We start from the raw sequence: 16,216 nt of genomic DNA on the forward strand, positions 1-16,216 counted from the left end.
TTTGAGGCATTGAAGGACACAAGGTTTCTTTTACCCCACTCGGAAATGATAGCAAGGTCGTGGGCACGAGAGCAAGTGATGTCGTTGCGTACATAGACGCAACATCCAGCTTTGGATTGAAATTTAGGATAGAGATAGTAAGAGGGAACAGAGAAACCTGTGTTTCAGTGAGGAAGAGAAGGTGAGGTTTAAAGGAGAGATGGTGTTCCACAGAATGAAAATTAGAGTGAAGACTGTGAATCTTGCAGAAGTAATAAAGAGAAAGTTGGAAGAGGTATCAAGACAGCTCATAGGTCAAAGGCCGAAAGTGGAGTCCCCCCCCCCGATGGGAATTTGCCTTTTTTTTAAGAAGTGGTGTGTGTAGTGTGGTGTGTAAAGTAAGAGAATCTGTCTTTAGAGAGCATGCTGAACTACTCTGGTGTAGATGAGACAGTAGGAAAACGGAAAGTGAGGACACAGGAATGGTCTTTGGAGGGCATGCAGCACCCTCCTCGCTTCCTGTACATACCTTACCGGGAGTGGCTTGCACCCATTTCAGTAGGTGTCTCCCTACCTACTCCCATGATCTAGAGAGAATGTTTATATATAGACATACTGCAAAAAAGTCCCACTTTTGTAGCATCTATATATAGATCCTCCGCTGGGAAGGGATCAAGTATAAGCACCTCTGTGCAGCAGTGGTTAGCGTGCCTAGTCACAAATCCCATCCCGGGCAGTTGGCTTGCAGCTCACTCACTGTTCATCCTCTCTTTTGGGTTGGTTGATAAATGGGTACCTGGCGAGACATGGGTTAGGTAAACTAAGGATATCCTGGACTTCACACTTGCCTGTGCCCCAGGTTCTTCCAACCACAGGCTCAATATGATAGAAAAAAGCAAAAGTGCTAGTGTATGCACCCAATTTTACTCTGCCATCTAGTATTTAGTAGAGGATATGAAGTACTAAGTAAATTGGAAATTATTCTTTATTCTTTTTTTTTTTTTGAGATGACAGCAGTAGTCCAAGGAAAGTTAATTTGCTGACCTATTCCAGTACATCAAAAGACTGCTACCCTGGTAACAAAACCATCAATTCAGTCAATATATAGTCACCATTGTGGTCAAGGGATTAAAGAATGAGACCATTTATGCTCAGTATTCTTTAAGACAAAATGTATTTTGCAGCTAAGATTTTCCCTGGGAACAGTCTGTTGGTTTACATATTACATTCTTTAGTTTATCAAGATTATGAAATTCACTTGGTGTATTCAGCTTTCCTATATCATGGTTTGCAAACTTTTATCATCTGGATTTATATAGTATACCTATACCACAGTTTGTCAATTTTATAACATCCAAGGAAGCAACAAGAATGACCATTAACTGCAGTAAATCTATGTACTACTTTTTACATTTTCCTAGTTGTCACTGCTTCCCATTTTCTCCTGAATATAAACCAAGGGGTCATTATCTCTCATACACCATCCATCTCACTTGTATACCCTCTTTTTGCCTTGCCCTCATTTTTTCTCTTCAGCTGACAAAATCATCTAAAAAGGTGTCATTTTTGTACTTATTTCACTCCATATCTTATTCTTTCACCCATGCCAAACAGTCTTCAAATTCTCATTGCTACTTCGAATTTCCATCTATTCTGTTAATGTCGTAGGCACTATTAAATATCACCTCGGTAAAGAGCAGCGTACCACATGCCTGCATAGCCTGAGTTGGCATTCAAGGACAGTGCAGTAATAAGCCAAAGATAAGATTCAGTCTCACAGAATAATCGCCAATTTGGCTCAATTGTCATTACAACGATATCCCATGATTCTGTGTAGGCACTTGTTACCAAAGGCATCAGTTTGCCTCCTAAAGTCACTATTTTAAGTGTCGATATCACAACCATAGAGTAGGACAAGGAACACAAGTGACCTAAAACTCCGGATCTTTGTTCTTCTCACTACATTGCCAGGTCATGAACAGACTTTACTCTTCCATCTAGTAATAGTAAGCCTCTAAACACCTCCAGGTAACTTGACCTTTGCAAGGCTTCATTTCCTTGTGCACTGTTATGAGAGCCACCACCAAAATCTCTGACTTCATGAGGATTACAGTAGCATTAGCAAGAAACGGGGTCAGTGACCTAGGTATTGTCAACAGATGCTCCACAATGACTTTAATCTACCTAACACCCTGTCCAAAAAGTGATAGGGCAAGGACACAGCCCTGCCTCACCTCACTCCTTCCAGGAAAGAAGTTGGGTACTCATAGAGTCCCAGGAGGTCCCATGCCTTGCAATGCACTGAATTCAATGTCTTTTTGAGACTGACATAAGCTGTAAGCACAAGGATATGGTAAATTTGTGTCATACTTCTAGAATTAAGTTATATATCAAAACCTCTACTTCTTTCATGAGAAAGTACGTGAAACATGTTTTCTTTGAGATGAGACATCTTAGCAAATTAATGATTAACTTATTATTAAGTCATCAACATTTTGTATCCTTATGTTTCTTAATGACCAGTTTGAACATGCCAAACAGGCTTTGAGGGGGAGTACTTCAGCAGGGCACACTCTCCATTCACCAAGGTGATGGGTTCCTTGTAGTGAGTGGAGACCATCTCATCTATTGAAGAAAAGGTCTGCAATGATGATAAAGTATTAATCAACTGAGGACATTTCATGAGAGTTATGTCTTATGGTGTACAATAGCTGCCAGAGCATTAGGTTGGTTAGTTTCTCACATGAATAAATTCCTTATTTTCAGCATCCCACTTGCTTCCTGCAATTTGAAATATTACATATCTGGCATGCACTAGTATCAAAATTACCTGTACTCACTGATTAGTGTAGGAAGAAGGGTGCTGTTCATCCCCAGTTAATCTTGAGAAAATGCTATATTCAACCACTATTTTCTTTTATATGGCAGTTTTGAGATACACCACAGCTTAGCCACCAGATTACACTACACTTGTACACTCCCTCTACAAAGCTGAAAAAGTGCTGATAATCATCCTGTGGGGAGATATATTTTATATTCTTTCCCATCTCCTTAATCTGATAATACTACAGTTGTCACCTCATTTTTAACCCCTTCAACACGGGGATGCGTATACTGCGTCCTTGCGTGCCCCGTACCATATCCGAGGACGCGCATACTGCGTTCTGGCTCGCTTTAGCCAATATACGAGTTATTTTATCTCTATGTTTGTGCTTAATCTCAAAATTATCAATTAATTTATGTATCTTTATGTGCACCATTTCATTCTGCATGTTTTCATATATAATACATGATGATTATGTTGAGTTTATGGCTGAAAACTTGTTATATTTAATAGTGACATTTGAAATTTGGCGTGCGCGGCGATCCCTGATACAGCACGGGGCGCTGTTTTGGCCCGGCCGTAGTGAGTTTTTTTATGTGCACCATTTAATTTGCATGTTTTCATATATATCACATGATGATTATGTCGAGTTTATGGCTGAAAACTTGTTATATTCAATAGTGACATTTGAAATTTGGCGCACTCGGTGATCCTGGATATGGTGTGGGGCGCTGTTTTGGCCCAGCCGTAGTGAAGGGGTTAAAGTTAGTCTGCTGGTAATGTGATGTTTGCTCTGGTCTAAATCCTTGGGCTTATGGTCCTGATGGAGCTCCTTCAAGAGTTCTTAAAAACTGTGCTTCTGCACTGGCACCTTATCTGGCCAAGTTTTTTTGCTTTTGCCTATCAACATCTGTGTGTCTAAGGACTGCTATATTCCTTAAAATTACTGCCTTATTTAGTGCTTAGTGTCATTTTTTAGTTTTAAAGTCGTCAACTGGAAACTTCTTAAGCATCTATCAACTTCCAACCTTTTTTTATAGGTTGTCAGTACAAATTCCATTAACCCTTAGAGTATAGGTGGCGATATATTTCTCTAGATGCTGTGCACGGGAAAAATTTAGACATTTAAAAGAGGTGGAAATGGTGTCTTTTTCCTTTGCAATAATTGTTTATATATCTAGTATATATGGTGGTGTAATAAAACTTCTCTCCTAATAATAATAAAAAAGTTATGACAGCCGAAAACATTGCGCATTTTCTCGTGGCTGTGACGCGTCGCGTGGAAGCACCCCACTCGCGCTCTCTCTCTCCCCTACTTGCCCCTCTGTCAATGTCACAACCATAGCAGTCATCAGAGTCACTGTCACTTTGATTCGCCTGCGCTCTACTTCTGCCCGGAGCAGAGGAACGCTTGACGCGTCACGAGACATGACAGATGTATTCCGAACTAAAGTGGAAAATGATCTGTGGCCTTCGGTAGGGCGCGTCCTAAGATGAATGAGTGTGTGTACGGATGCCAGATGCCCCCACCATTCTTCCGAGTCAAAAACTGGCGGTATATTTGAAACGTAGGGAGTGTAGAGTGTGATGATTATATATATGATCCTTGTATGGGTGGGGTATGTGGTAGCGCACTTATATACACAATCGCTGTAATGTAAGGGTTAAGAGTGTTCTACTGGTGATCCTGTTAGTGTGCTGCAGGTGATGGAAGAGTGACCTGCCTAATGCTCTGGTGGCTGTTGTAATCCTGACACCTTTTTCACAATTATTAATTTAACTGGATGAAGCATATGGTATGTGAGCTTCCAGTTTATAAATGCTGTGTGGATAAACTCAACTGGGGAAAAAAAAAAAAAAAAAAAAAAAAAAAAATGCTGCAAAGTTGTAAAATGCATTTATAACTACTGATTACTAAATAAATTAAAACAACCAGAGAAAATAGTTAGGTACACACTCGTTCTGAAGCCTTCTCGTAGCCTAGAGCAAAGAGGCGGTCCGGACGTTGTCTGATGTTGATATTGTAGTAGCGATCATCATGCTTAACGGTGAGGGTGAATGGCATTTTTGTTCTAGTTGATGGTCGAATGAGGAAAGTCCCTTCTTTTCCTGTGAATGAAGATGTATTATAGTAAACTTTTTATAAAACAATTACACTCTTGACCCCAAATTATTAAAACAAAATATTGTTGACCCTCAGATTCTGAGTCAACTAAAATACTGTTGATCCCAAAATTTATGTGCACAGAATTCTAGGAATTTAACATACAGATAGCCTCTACAAAAAAATTCCTAAGAGTCACTTAGTCACCACCTAACATTCCCACCCAGAATATTAATATAACTTCCATATGAAGCTTTCACTTATATAATGGACCCTTGCCATTCATTGTTTCGGGGAGGAAATAATTATAAAATCACTGAGTGTTTCTCCTGCATTTTTGCAATGGAAGCTGTCCTGAGTGGCTCTTAATGCTCACTAGGCTGTATCCATAAAAAACAATTGTGTGTGAAGAAGTCATAATGAGCATGTCCCACTCACAAAGATCGTGGCTTGAGGGAGTCTGTGGATTTTGTGGATGGAGACTTGTTTATGAGGAATCCCTAGGAATAGGATAGTTAAGTGGGTAAGGCAATACCTCCCAGCATATGCTCTCTTGAATTGATTGACTAAAAATTTTAGAGGTACTAGTGTAGTGCGGCGACTATGCCTGATAAACGAGCCTCCCATAACCCACTTAGCTAGTGGGGTACCTCTTTGGCCGACTTGGTAAGGAGTGGCTCTCCCGTCACGTCACGCTGGTTGCGGGTTCAATCCCAGGCAGCCGGCGAAGACCCTGATCTTGATTGATTTCTCGTGTTTCGATACACGCAGAGGACGTGTTGGAAAAGAGAAAAAGAAACTCCCGGGGCATGACAGTGGTGGCATCCTATCCTGTGGTTCTGTTGAGTTTCCCCGAAGGGGTAACAGGTAGGATGGCCCATGCTCTCCGAAGGTAATAGAAAATGGTTGAGTTGGGAGTATGTCTCTACGGGGACGTTGTGGAATAGTGAACCGATAGTGGTCACCGTCTAAGGTCTCAACACACACAAATTAATCTACATAGAGGGGAAAGTCGTGTAGTGCGGCGACTATGCCTGATGAATGAGCCTTCCATAACCCACTTAGCCAGTGGGGTACCTCTTTGGCCAACTCGGTATGGAGTGGCTCTCCCGTCACGCTGGCCGTGAGTTCAATCCCAGGCAGCCGGTAAAGACCCTGATCGTGACTAATTTCTCGTGTCTCTCGAAACACGCAAAGGACATGTTGGAAAATAGAAAAAGAGAAAAAGAAACTCCTGGGGCATGACACTAGTAAACTTTCATCCCCTACTTCAATTTAATCAGTTTTTTTCATTAATTTTTATTCATAATAAATTTTCCATGGCAGTCAAGGGAAGTACCTCATTGATGTAAATTTTCTAAAAATAAATTAACACAAATAATATAATTAGTTTCACCTGAACAAGTCGTCATATTCATAGCCTACTAGTATCATGCTATTATTTGCTTAATCTGCAGGGTATCAGTTTGGTAACCCATGATGTGCAGTTGAATCAGAATGTTACTTCAATGAGCTGTAGTATAGTAATTATTTACCTTGCATCACTAGTTCCTTCGCCTTGGCTCTTGAAATAAATTGGAAGTAGGGCTTTTCCATGATCTTCCGGTACAGTGGAGTAAGCTCAATTTGCTCCCCATTCTCCAGACTGATGAATGGGTGGCAGCTTGCTGCAGAATTCTGTAAAAGCTCTTGAGGTGCATGACTCTCCTTAGGGAAGGTCAGGTGACTGGAATGAGAGCTGCTGCCTGAGAAGGAAGGAGGAGGCGCAGGTTGTCTGCTCCGGTCACTTCGGTTGGGTAAGTCTGGTGCTGGTGGTCGTGCTTGACTAGTGTTACGTCCTTCTGAAAGGTTGTGGGCAACAGGTGGTGGAAGTGATGCTGGTGGTCGTGCTTGACTAGTGTTACGTCCTTCTGAAAGGTTGTGGGCAACAGGTGGTGGAAGTGGTGCTGGTGGTCGCTTACCATGGGAAAGCGAGACGGACCCTAGCCGACTACTGAGATCTCGGTCATCAGAATCTGTAATATTGCAGGTTGGAATTAAAGGTACATAGAAAAAAATTCTATGGATTCAACATTAATGCATCCATGTGACAGCGGTTCATTGTGTGCTAAAGCTTTAAGATTAATTGAAAGTTTAATTGAAAACTGGTACAAAATGACAATTTTGAGTACATTTTCTTTCAAGTGTTACTATACTCTTACAGTTAACCATTTACTGTGAAATGATCAATTGTAAAACTTAGAAAAACTCTGATTGTATATGAATTTTGCCATTGTAAGTTTTAAGGGCAAGAAAAAAAGTTATCAATAAAGTTTTATCAAACTAATATTAGATTTATTGTTCCCCTCTGTGGTGTCGTCTGCCATCCCGTGTCATGAGACATCCCATCCTGAAATTAGCATCGTGGAACCCAATCTCTACTATCACAGAGTAACTAAGTGAAGTATGAGTGTAAAAAAGTACCAAGGAGGATCTAAAAAGCGATGCAAAGCAGAACCGGTCACAAGAAGAAGTGATTGTTATCCTACTTATATACATACGTCTTCATTTGCTTTTATAATACTATAAATAAACTTGGGTGGGACAGATCCCGACAAGCAGTCGACATAAGACACGGTACCGTGTCAAAATTCACCCACACTTTGTATATATTCAGGACGGGATGGCAGGCGACACCACACCATATCTTTAATACGCAGGATGACTTTCAGTGTAAGCAAAAATAACTATAGTTATATTCTCTTAAGGTATAGTGTGTATATAAGAATTATATTATTTGGAGTTAAAAGTCTTGTCTGACAGTTCTCCATTCAAGACAATGCTTATAATACAGCAATGCGTTGAATATTCCCCCTTGTCTGCCAGAGTGAGTAGTCATCTCTCAGCAACAGGAAAATAATACTCGAGCCAGGCCAGTACCCCCGCGAGGTATACTGCATGACTCACCCACCTAGGCCACCAGGCGCTAGTCATCCACATCCCTCCCCCACCCCGTCCCCCGGGGCTGAGGAGGGTAGGAGGGGTAACCTTTACTGCTCATCTTACCTGACATTGGAATTTCCTCTTCCGGACACACACACACACACACACACAAACAAAGCGCGTGCGAACAGTGAGATGGTATACGTTTTGTTACAACTTAATGACTTAACCATCTGATCATTTCCAGTTATAGTCTACGGCTGCACGTTTGGCCTACTCGTTCCTATAAACTTCAACTCCTACAAAGTGGTATTCCATCTACCCTGGCTGCTTCATCCACTTCCTTGCCGCAGGCGATGACCACTTCCTTAGCCTTTGTTGCGAAACATTTTTACTTTTTTTTTTTGTTCACCGGCTCAAGTACGGGAAGGAAGCTCGAGATTTGCTACTTTGCCTCCACGCCGTGCTCCTACTGCGGCGGATGGAGACGATCTACTCTTCTGGCGTTGAACTTCTATACTTTTCCCAGCCAAAGATAATATTTCTACTATTATGTATATTACCAGAAGATATCTACAAACTAAATAGATAATGTAAAAATGCCAATGTCGAACCTATGCCACTGGAGCCTCTCGCTACAAGACCCCTTCAGTTCCAACTGGAGACCCGGGCACACGGACGTACCAGTGGGCGTGTCAATGAACTGGAGCCGTTATCCACAACCCAAGGCCCCAGTCCACCCCAACACACAGCCTAACCTGGGCATCAGCTTTTGTTGAGTTTTGAAATTAGGTCCATATTTACCATCCACGTAAGCGAGAGGGTATCGTTTTCAGTCCTCAAATGTTATTTTCATGTAGATGTAAAAATACTCTAAGCCAAGCAGTAAAATTAAAGGTCTTCCACTCACGTACACTTCTCCACTCAGTCCAACAGGTGGTATTCTTATAGCCTTTTCCATTTAGCGTAACCCGTTTCTGGGTCATGATCTGTAGAGTCCCTTGATAGATAGAGTCCCGACAGCCTAAGATTTGGACGCCATTATTGGCCCTGTCTTCGCCGCGAGACCGTGTGCTATAGTGTTTGAAAAGCGCGGCGAAAACACAGGGCCAATAATGGCGTCCAAATCTTAGGTTGTCGGGACTCTATGAGGGACTCTACAGATCACGACCCAGCAACGGGTTACGCTAAATGGAAGAGGCTATTACTGCAACTTTAACCTCCCAGTTGCTGCCGAGATTCAAAGGTTCATGACCTTGAAGCAGGTCCGGCGACGAGTGAAGCGGTTCGCTACTTGGTCATGATTATTTCACTTTCGGTCAACGGATGCCGGTAACGGAAGCCGAATGGGCGCAGGTATACCTGGCGTGTCTGTATCTTGATTACTTAAGTTAATACTGGTGTAAAAATATGCAGTCTTCGTTCCGGAGAGAAAAAAATCAGTTTACATCTATCTGCTGATACCATAACGACCATCGTATAGACAACTTGTACCGTGAACGAGCCATTTTGATTGAATGAGGAAAAATATAAACACCTCGCACTGAAGTTTGGTTATTCATACTCTGATAAGGATGACAAGGCAATGGCAATACGAGATCATGGCAACTGTATTATTATGTAGCAATCCAATGAGGTACGCACCAACACACACACACACACACACACACACACACCTTTCCATAGTGGAGGTATCATTTTCATTAACATGAATGTACAACACAGATGTGAATACAAAGGAAGATGGGTAATAGGGAAAACGTGGAGAAGCGTAACAAGCGACACGTAACACTAAACCAGACAAGGCAGGTGGACAAGAGAGAAGTCGTGCGAAACTAAGCACAAAGAAAAAGCCACACCCAGACAACAACAAAAACAACAAAACATTGAGTATTCAGACTTAGATCTGTATCTGTGCTCATAACTAACTACCAAGGTGCTCTACATTTGCAAACCCGAAACTAATATATATATATATATATATATATATATATATATATATATATATATATATATATATATATATATATATATATATATATATATATATATATATATATATATATAGAGAGAGAGAGAGAGAGAGAGAGAGAGAGAGAGAGAGACGCCATGCAAACACCAAGATCAAGGACACAATCCCACCTGAGTGTGTGTGGGCGCCGCAGGAGTCGTGGGCTGGGTGCAGCGGCGGTACCCTGGCCCAGGAGCAGCTGTGGCTCAGCACCAACAGCGGCTGTACGGGCACGTGCATCACGGACACGTGCAACTCCAACTCCTCTGCGTCACACCTCTCTTCTGAATCCTCCAGCAGAAGAGAAGGCGGTGCGGGCGGTTCGCTGCGGGGCCTGATTTTTTCCTCTAGACTGAGCGCCTCCCTAACAAGGGGCTCACTACAGGGGCGAAGCGGTTTGTTTCCCAAAGATTGGTGGCGGCGCCTACGTAAGGACAGCTTCAGCAGGCGACGCTGATGATGAATAATGATCCAGTGGATGGCGCGTCGACTCAGGCCGCGCACCAGAAGCAGCGGAGCACTGAACAGGGCTGTCGAGAACGCCCCTGGCTCCGGAAGGCACTGCACCATGGCAAGGGGCCACTTGGGTGCCGGCTATTGCACAAAAGGACCAAAGAGCAGGCAAGGCTACAGGTGGTACATCTCGCTCTGCAATACACCCAGAACACTGCTACAACACTTTCTCCTGAATTTGCACGGTGTGTGTGTGTGTGTGTGTGTGTGTGTGTGTGTTGAGAGAGAGAGAGAGAGAGAGAGAGAGAGAGAGAGAGAGAGAGAGAGAGAGAGAGAGAGAGAGAGAGAGAGAGAGAGGTGGGCGAGCTCAGGTTTTAACAATGTCCGGTGAGGGCACATGGGATGACCGGTGGTACAGGTAGGTGACACACACACACACACACACACACACACACACACACACACACACACACACACACACACACACAGATGAAATTAATGAATGAGTGCAAGATGAGAGGATTATTATGGGGAGCTACGAGTTTAGAAAAAAAAAATCCGTTCACGTCTCTCTCTCTCTCTCTCTCTCTCCACTACTCGCCACACCACTTCTCGCTCCGCCGCCACGGGAGGACAGACAAGTCACCTTGGATGATCAGCTCCTCACAAACTATTTCCGGTGCAAGACAAAAAGGGAGGAATGACCGACCTCTACTCGTCTCCTGTCTTTCTTCTACACACACACACACACACACACACACACACACACACACACACACGTTCATTCATCCATCCTCAGTGTAGTACGTTCATTCATGTTTCCCTAAGGGGGGGCGGAGCGTTCAGCCCATTTATGAAAGAGAGCTTGCGCGCAAGAATGCGCAAACACACACACACACACACACACACACAGCTCTGCTCCCGATTACAAAACTATGTTGCTAAGCTAACGAATAGTCACCGCGTACCAGGCGCTCTCCCAGGGCCTTTATGAGCTATCCTTGGGATTCCACACACACGAAATGAAAAAGGTATAGCTATACGTACGGACTCCACTTTAGATTTCATCTTTCAAGTTTTTTTTAATATTCACATTACTCTTGGATAACAACAGATGTTAATCTTATATTCCACCGCTATCTCTCAGGCTTTCCACCGTCCAGCAGTATACGCTGACATCACTGACACAGCCACGCAGGGGCAAGTTCACGGCCGCGCACGCATTCTCGGGAAAACGCACCGCACGTGCTCCTGAGTCCAGCATGGGAAGACTGCCATAAACGCGACGCGACGGCCTCCCGCCAACCTGCTTCTTTCTCTCCACTGACCGCCTCAAGGCAAATATCTAGCCTCCCCCTCCTCCCTTCCATTCTCCTAAGTCCTGCCTTTTCTCCTCCTCATCTTTTCCTCCTCCCAATCACATCGCTTGTCTGCCTCCAGCACCCGCCCACTGCATACCTATGTCAGCTCCACCCCCTCCACCCACTACTGTATTATTATCTCAAAGCCCCTACACATAAGCTACCGCCATCTACACCCAGACTCAAAACATCACCTCCACCACACCCCAACCATGTCAACACCTCAAGACCCTAATCACCCCCCACCACGACGCCCAAAACATGCTAACTTCACCTCCAGACCCAAGACATCCCCCCTCCCCCACACTCAAAGCACGTCCCCTCCCCCACACCAAAGACACGCCCACTCCACCACACCAAAGACATGCCCACTCCACCACACCCAAAACACACCCACTCCACCACACCCAAAACACGCCCACTCCACCACACTCAACCCCTTTCCCCCTCCACCACACCCAAGACACACCCCCCCTCCACCACATCCAAAGCATCCCCCCTCCACCACACCCAAAACACCCCCCCTCAACCACACCCAAACCCCCCCCCTCCACCACACTCATAACACCCCCCCTCCACCACATCCATAACACCCCCCCTCCACCACACCCATAACACCCCCCCATCCACCACACCCATAACACCCCCCCCTCCACCACACTCATAACACCTCCCCTCCACCACACCCAAAGCATGCCCCCTCCACCACACTCATAACATGCCCCCTCCACCACACCCAAAGCACACCCCCTCCACCACACCCAAAGCACGCCCTTTCCACTACACCCAAAGCACGCCCCTTCCACCACACCCAAACCACGCCCTCTCCACTACACCCAAAGCACGCCCCTTCCACTACACCGAAAACACACCCACTCCACCACACCCAAAACACGCCCCCTCCACCACACCCAAAGCACGTCCCCTTCACCACACCCAAAACACACACCCTCCACCACACCCAAAGCACGTCCCCTCCACCACACCCAAAACACGCCCACTCCACCACACCCAAAACACGCCCCTCCACCACACCCAAAGCATGCCCCCTCCACCACTTCCATAACACCCCCCTCCACCACACCCATAACACCCACCTCCACCTCTCCTATGACACCCCCCCCTCTACCACACCCAAAACACCCCTCCTCCACCACACTCATAACATCCTCCCTTCACCACACCCATAACCCCCCACCTCCACCACACACATAACCCCCTCCACCACACCCATAACACCCCCTCCACCACCCATAACACCCTCCACCACACCCATAACACCCCCTCCACCACATCCATAACACCCCTCCACCACACCCATAACACCCCCTCCACCACACCCATAACACCCCCCTCCACCACACCCATAACACACACCCTCCACCACATCCAAAACACACACCCTCCACCACACCCATAACACACACCCTCCACCACATCCAAAACACCCCCCCTCCACCACACCCATAACCCCCCCTCCACCACACCATAACACCCCCTCCACCACATCCAAAACACACCCTCCACCACACCCATAACACCCCCCCTCCACCAAACTATTAACACCCTCCCTCTACCACACCCATAACACCCTCCCTCCACCACACCCAAAACACCCCTCCACCACACCCATAACACCCCCTCCACCACACTCATAACACCCCCTCCACCACATCCAAACACCCCCTCCACCACACCCATAACACCCCCTCCACCACACTCATAACACCCCTCCTCCACCACACCCATAACACCCTCCCTCCACCACACCCAAACACCCCCTCCACCACACCCATAACACCCCTCCACCACACCCATAACACCCCACCTCCAGCACACCCATAACACCCCCCTCCACACCCATAACACCCCCTCCACCACACCCAAAACACCCTCCACCACACCCATAACCCCCCCTCCACCACACCCATAACACCCACCCCTCCACCACACCCATAACCCCCCACCACCACACCATAACACCCCCTCCACCACACCAAACACCCCTCCCCCACACCTATAACACCCCCCTCCACCACACTCATAACACACACCCTCCACCACACACATAACACCCCCCCTCCACTACATCCATAACACCCCCTCCACCACACCCATAACACCCCCTCCACCACTCATAACACCCCTCCACCACACCCATAACACCCCCTCCACCACACCCATAACACCCCCTCCACCACACCCATAACACCCCTCCACCACACCCATAACACCCCCTCCACCACACCCATAACACCCCCCTCCACCACACCCATAACACCCCCTCCACCACACCCACCCCCCTCCACCACACCCATAACCCCCTCCACCACACCCATAACACCCCCCTCCACCACACCCATAACACCCCCACACCACACCCATAACACCCCCTCCACCACACCCATAACACCCCCCTCCACCACACCCATAACACCCCCTCCACCACACCCATAACACCCCCTCCACCACACCCATAACACCCCCTCCACCACACCCATAACACCCCCCCTCCACCACACTCATAACACCCCCCCTCCACCACACTCATAACACCCCCCCTCCACCACACCCCCACCACACCCATAACACCCCACCACACCCATAACACCCCCTCCACCACACCCATAACACCCCCTCCACCACACCCATAACACCCTCCACCACACCCATAACACCCCACCACACCCATAACCCCTCCACCACACCCATAACACCCCCTCCACCACACCCATAACACCCCTCCACCACACCCATAACACCCCTCCCCACACCACACCCATAACACCCCCTCCACCACACCCATAACACCCCTCCACCACACCCATAACACCCCCCCAACACCACACCCAAAACACCCCCCCTCCACCACACCTATAACACCCCCCTCCACCACACCCATAACATCCTTCCTACACCACACCCATAACACCCCCCCCTACACCACACCCATAACACCCCCCCCTCCACCGCCCCCATAACACCCCCCCCTCCACCACACTCATAACACCCCCTCCACCACACCCATAACACCCCCACCACACCCATAACATACTCCCTACACCACACCCATAACAGCCCCCCTCCACCACACCCATAACACCCCCTCCACCACACCCATAACACCCCTCCACCACACCCATAACACCCTCCCTACACCACACCCATAACCCCCCCCCTCCACCACACCTATAACACCCCCCCCCACCCCACACCCATAACACCCCCACACACACCCATAACATCCCCTTCCACCACACCCATAACACCCTCCCTACACCACACCTATAACACCCCCCCTTACACCACACCCATAACATCCCCCCTCCACCACACCTATAACACCCCCCTCCACCACACCCATAACATACTCCCTACACCACACCCATAACACCCCCCTTACACCACACCCATAACACCACACCCACACACCTCCACCACACCCCCTCCACCACACCCATAACACCCTCCCTACACCACACCCATAACACCCCCCCCTACACCACACCCATAACACACTCCCTACACCACACCCATAACATCCCCCCTCCACCACACCCATAACATCCCCCCTACACCACATCCAAAACACATCCAGATCTTCAATCAACCCTAACTGTTGCAACTTCGTTCAAGAGGAGCACCTGGGTGCAGCATGGACCAAGCAAGAGTCTTTATGACGGCAGCCATTATAAATAATATTCACCTGCACCACTAATGGGTTGGGTTTGCCCAAGAGGCCTCTCAAAAAAGGTTGCAGGCACTAACGGCAGCATGTAAAAAAATAAATAACACTAGTGCTGAATAAGTCCATAACACTGTGGGCCAAGTCAATCAACCAGAATACGTCTTTTCCCAATAATCTGAATCACATATGTCTAACAACTTATGTTGTTAGAAACATTCCTCATTTGCAAAATTGCAATCCCATGTCATCCTTACTAACACCTTTTTTTTTTTGGTAAAAAAAAAAAAAACAAAAAGCTGAATATTTCAACCTCCTTAAACTTTGGACATGACATTTTTGCAGTCATAGAACATCTTACATACTGTACTTATTATTTTCTGGCTTTTCCACACTTACACATTAACTTTTTTTCCAAATATTTTCTTTACTATAAAATAGAAAAAAAGATGTGGCAACAAGATACAACAACTTGCTTACCTTGGTTTTGGTTCCTGGGGGGAGGAATTGGAGGCTTGCTTGGAGACTGTTGATCTGGTCATGAAATACATTTTAAAAATGCGAACATTATCTTTATAAAGTGTTTGCTAACCATTAACCACTGCAAAACTAAAGATACACATGCAATAACCATTTCTTTTTTTTACAGTAAAGGAGGCAGCTCAAGGTCAAAAAATAAAGTATGAGGAAAAAAAGCCCACTAATTGCTGCTCCTATAAATAATAGTATAGAGTGGCCAAAGAGAGGTCAATTTCAGGTGGAGAGGCATCTTGATACGCTCCTCTTGAAAGAGGTCAAGTCATAAGCAGGAGGAAATACAGACGAAGGAAGGCTGTTCCAGAGTATACCAGTGAAGGGGATGAAAGGTGAAGATGCT

The 16,216-nt window shown here is 46.3% G+C and overlaps 1 protein-coding gene across 13 annotated transcripts in view; it reads right to left on the reverse strand.

The window, feature by feature from the left end:
* Window positions 1-950: 950 nt before the first annotated feature.
* LOC126997380 (B-cell linker protein-like) overlaps window positions 951-16,216 on the reverse strand; it is a 49,773-nt gene continuing 34,507 nt past the window's right edge. For 9 of the 13 annotated variants that reach the window (XM_050858444.1, XM_050858447.1, XM_050858446.1 and 6 more), the window contains 4 exons: window positions 15,820-15,873; window positions 6,443-6,922; window positions 4,761-4,912; window positions 951-2,620 (listed from right to left, as the gene is read on the reverse strand). In XM_050858444.1, coding sequence (XP_050714401.1) covers window positions 2,492-2,620; window positions 4,761-4,912; window positions 6,443-6,922; window positions 15,820-15,873 — 815 coding nt within the window. In that variant the 3' untranslated portion in view covers window positions 951-2,491. Of the gene's footprint in view, window positions 2,621-4,760; window positions 4,913-6,442; window positions 6,923-9,971; window positions 10,489-15,819; window positions 15,874-16,216 lie in introns of those variants that run through there. The other 4 variants (XR_007752065.1, XR_007752064.1, XM_050858448.1 and 1 more) reach the window with 3 other exon arrangements.

The sequence above is a fragment of the Eriocheir sinensis genome, chromosome 12 (assembly GCF_024679095.1).
Source record: "Eriocheir sinensis breed Jianghai 21 chromosome 12, ASM2467909v1, whole genome shotgun sequence".
NCBI classification, from domain to species: Eukaryota; Metazoa; Arthropoda; class Malacostraca; order Decapoda; family Varunidae; genus Eriocheir; species Eriocheir sinensis.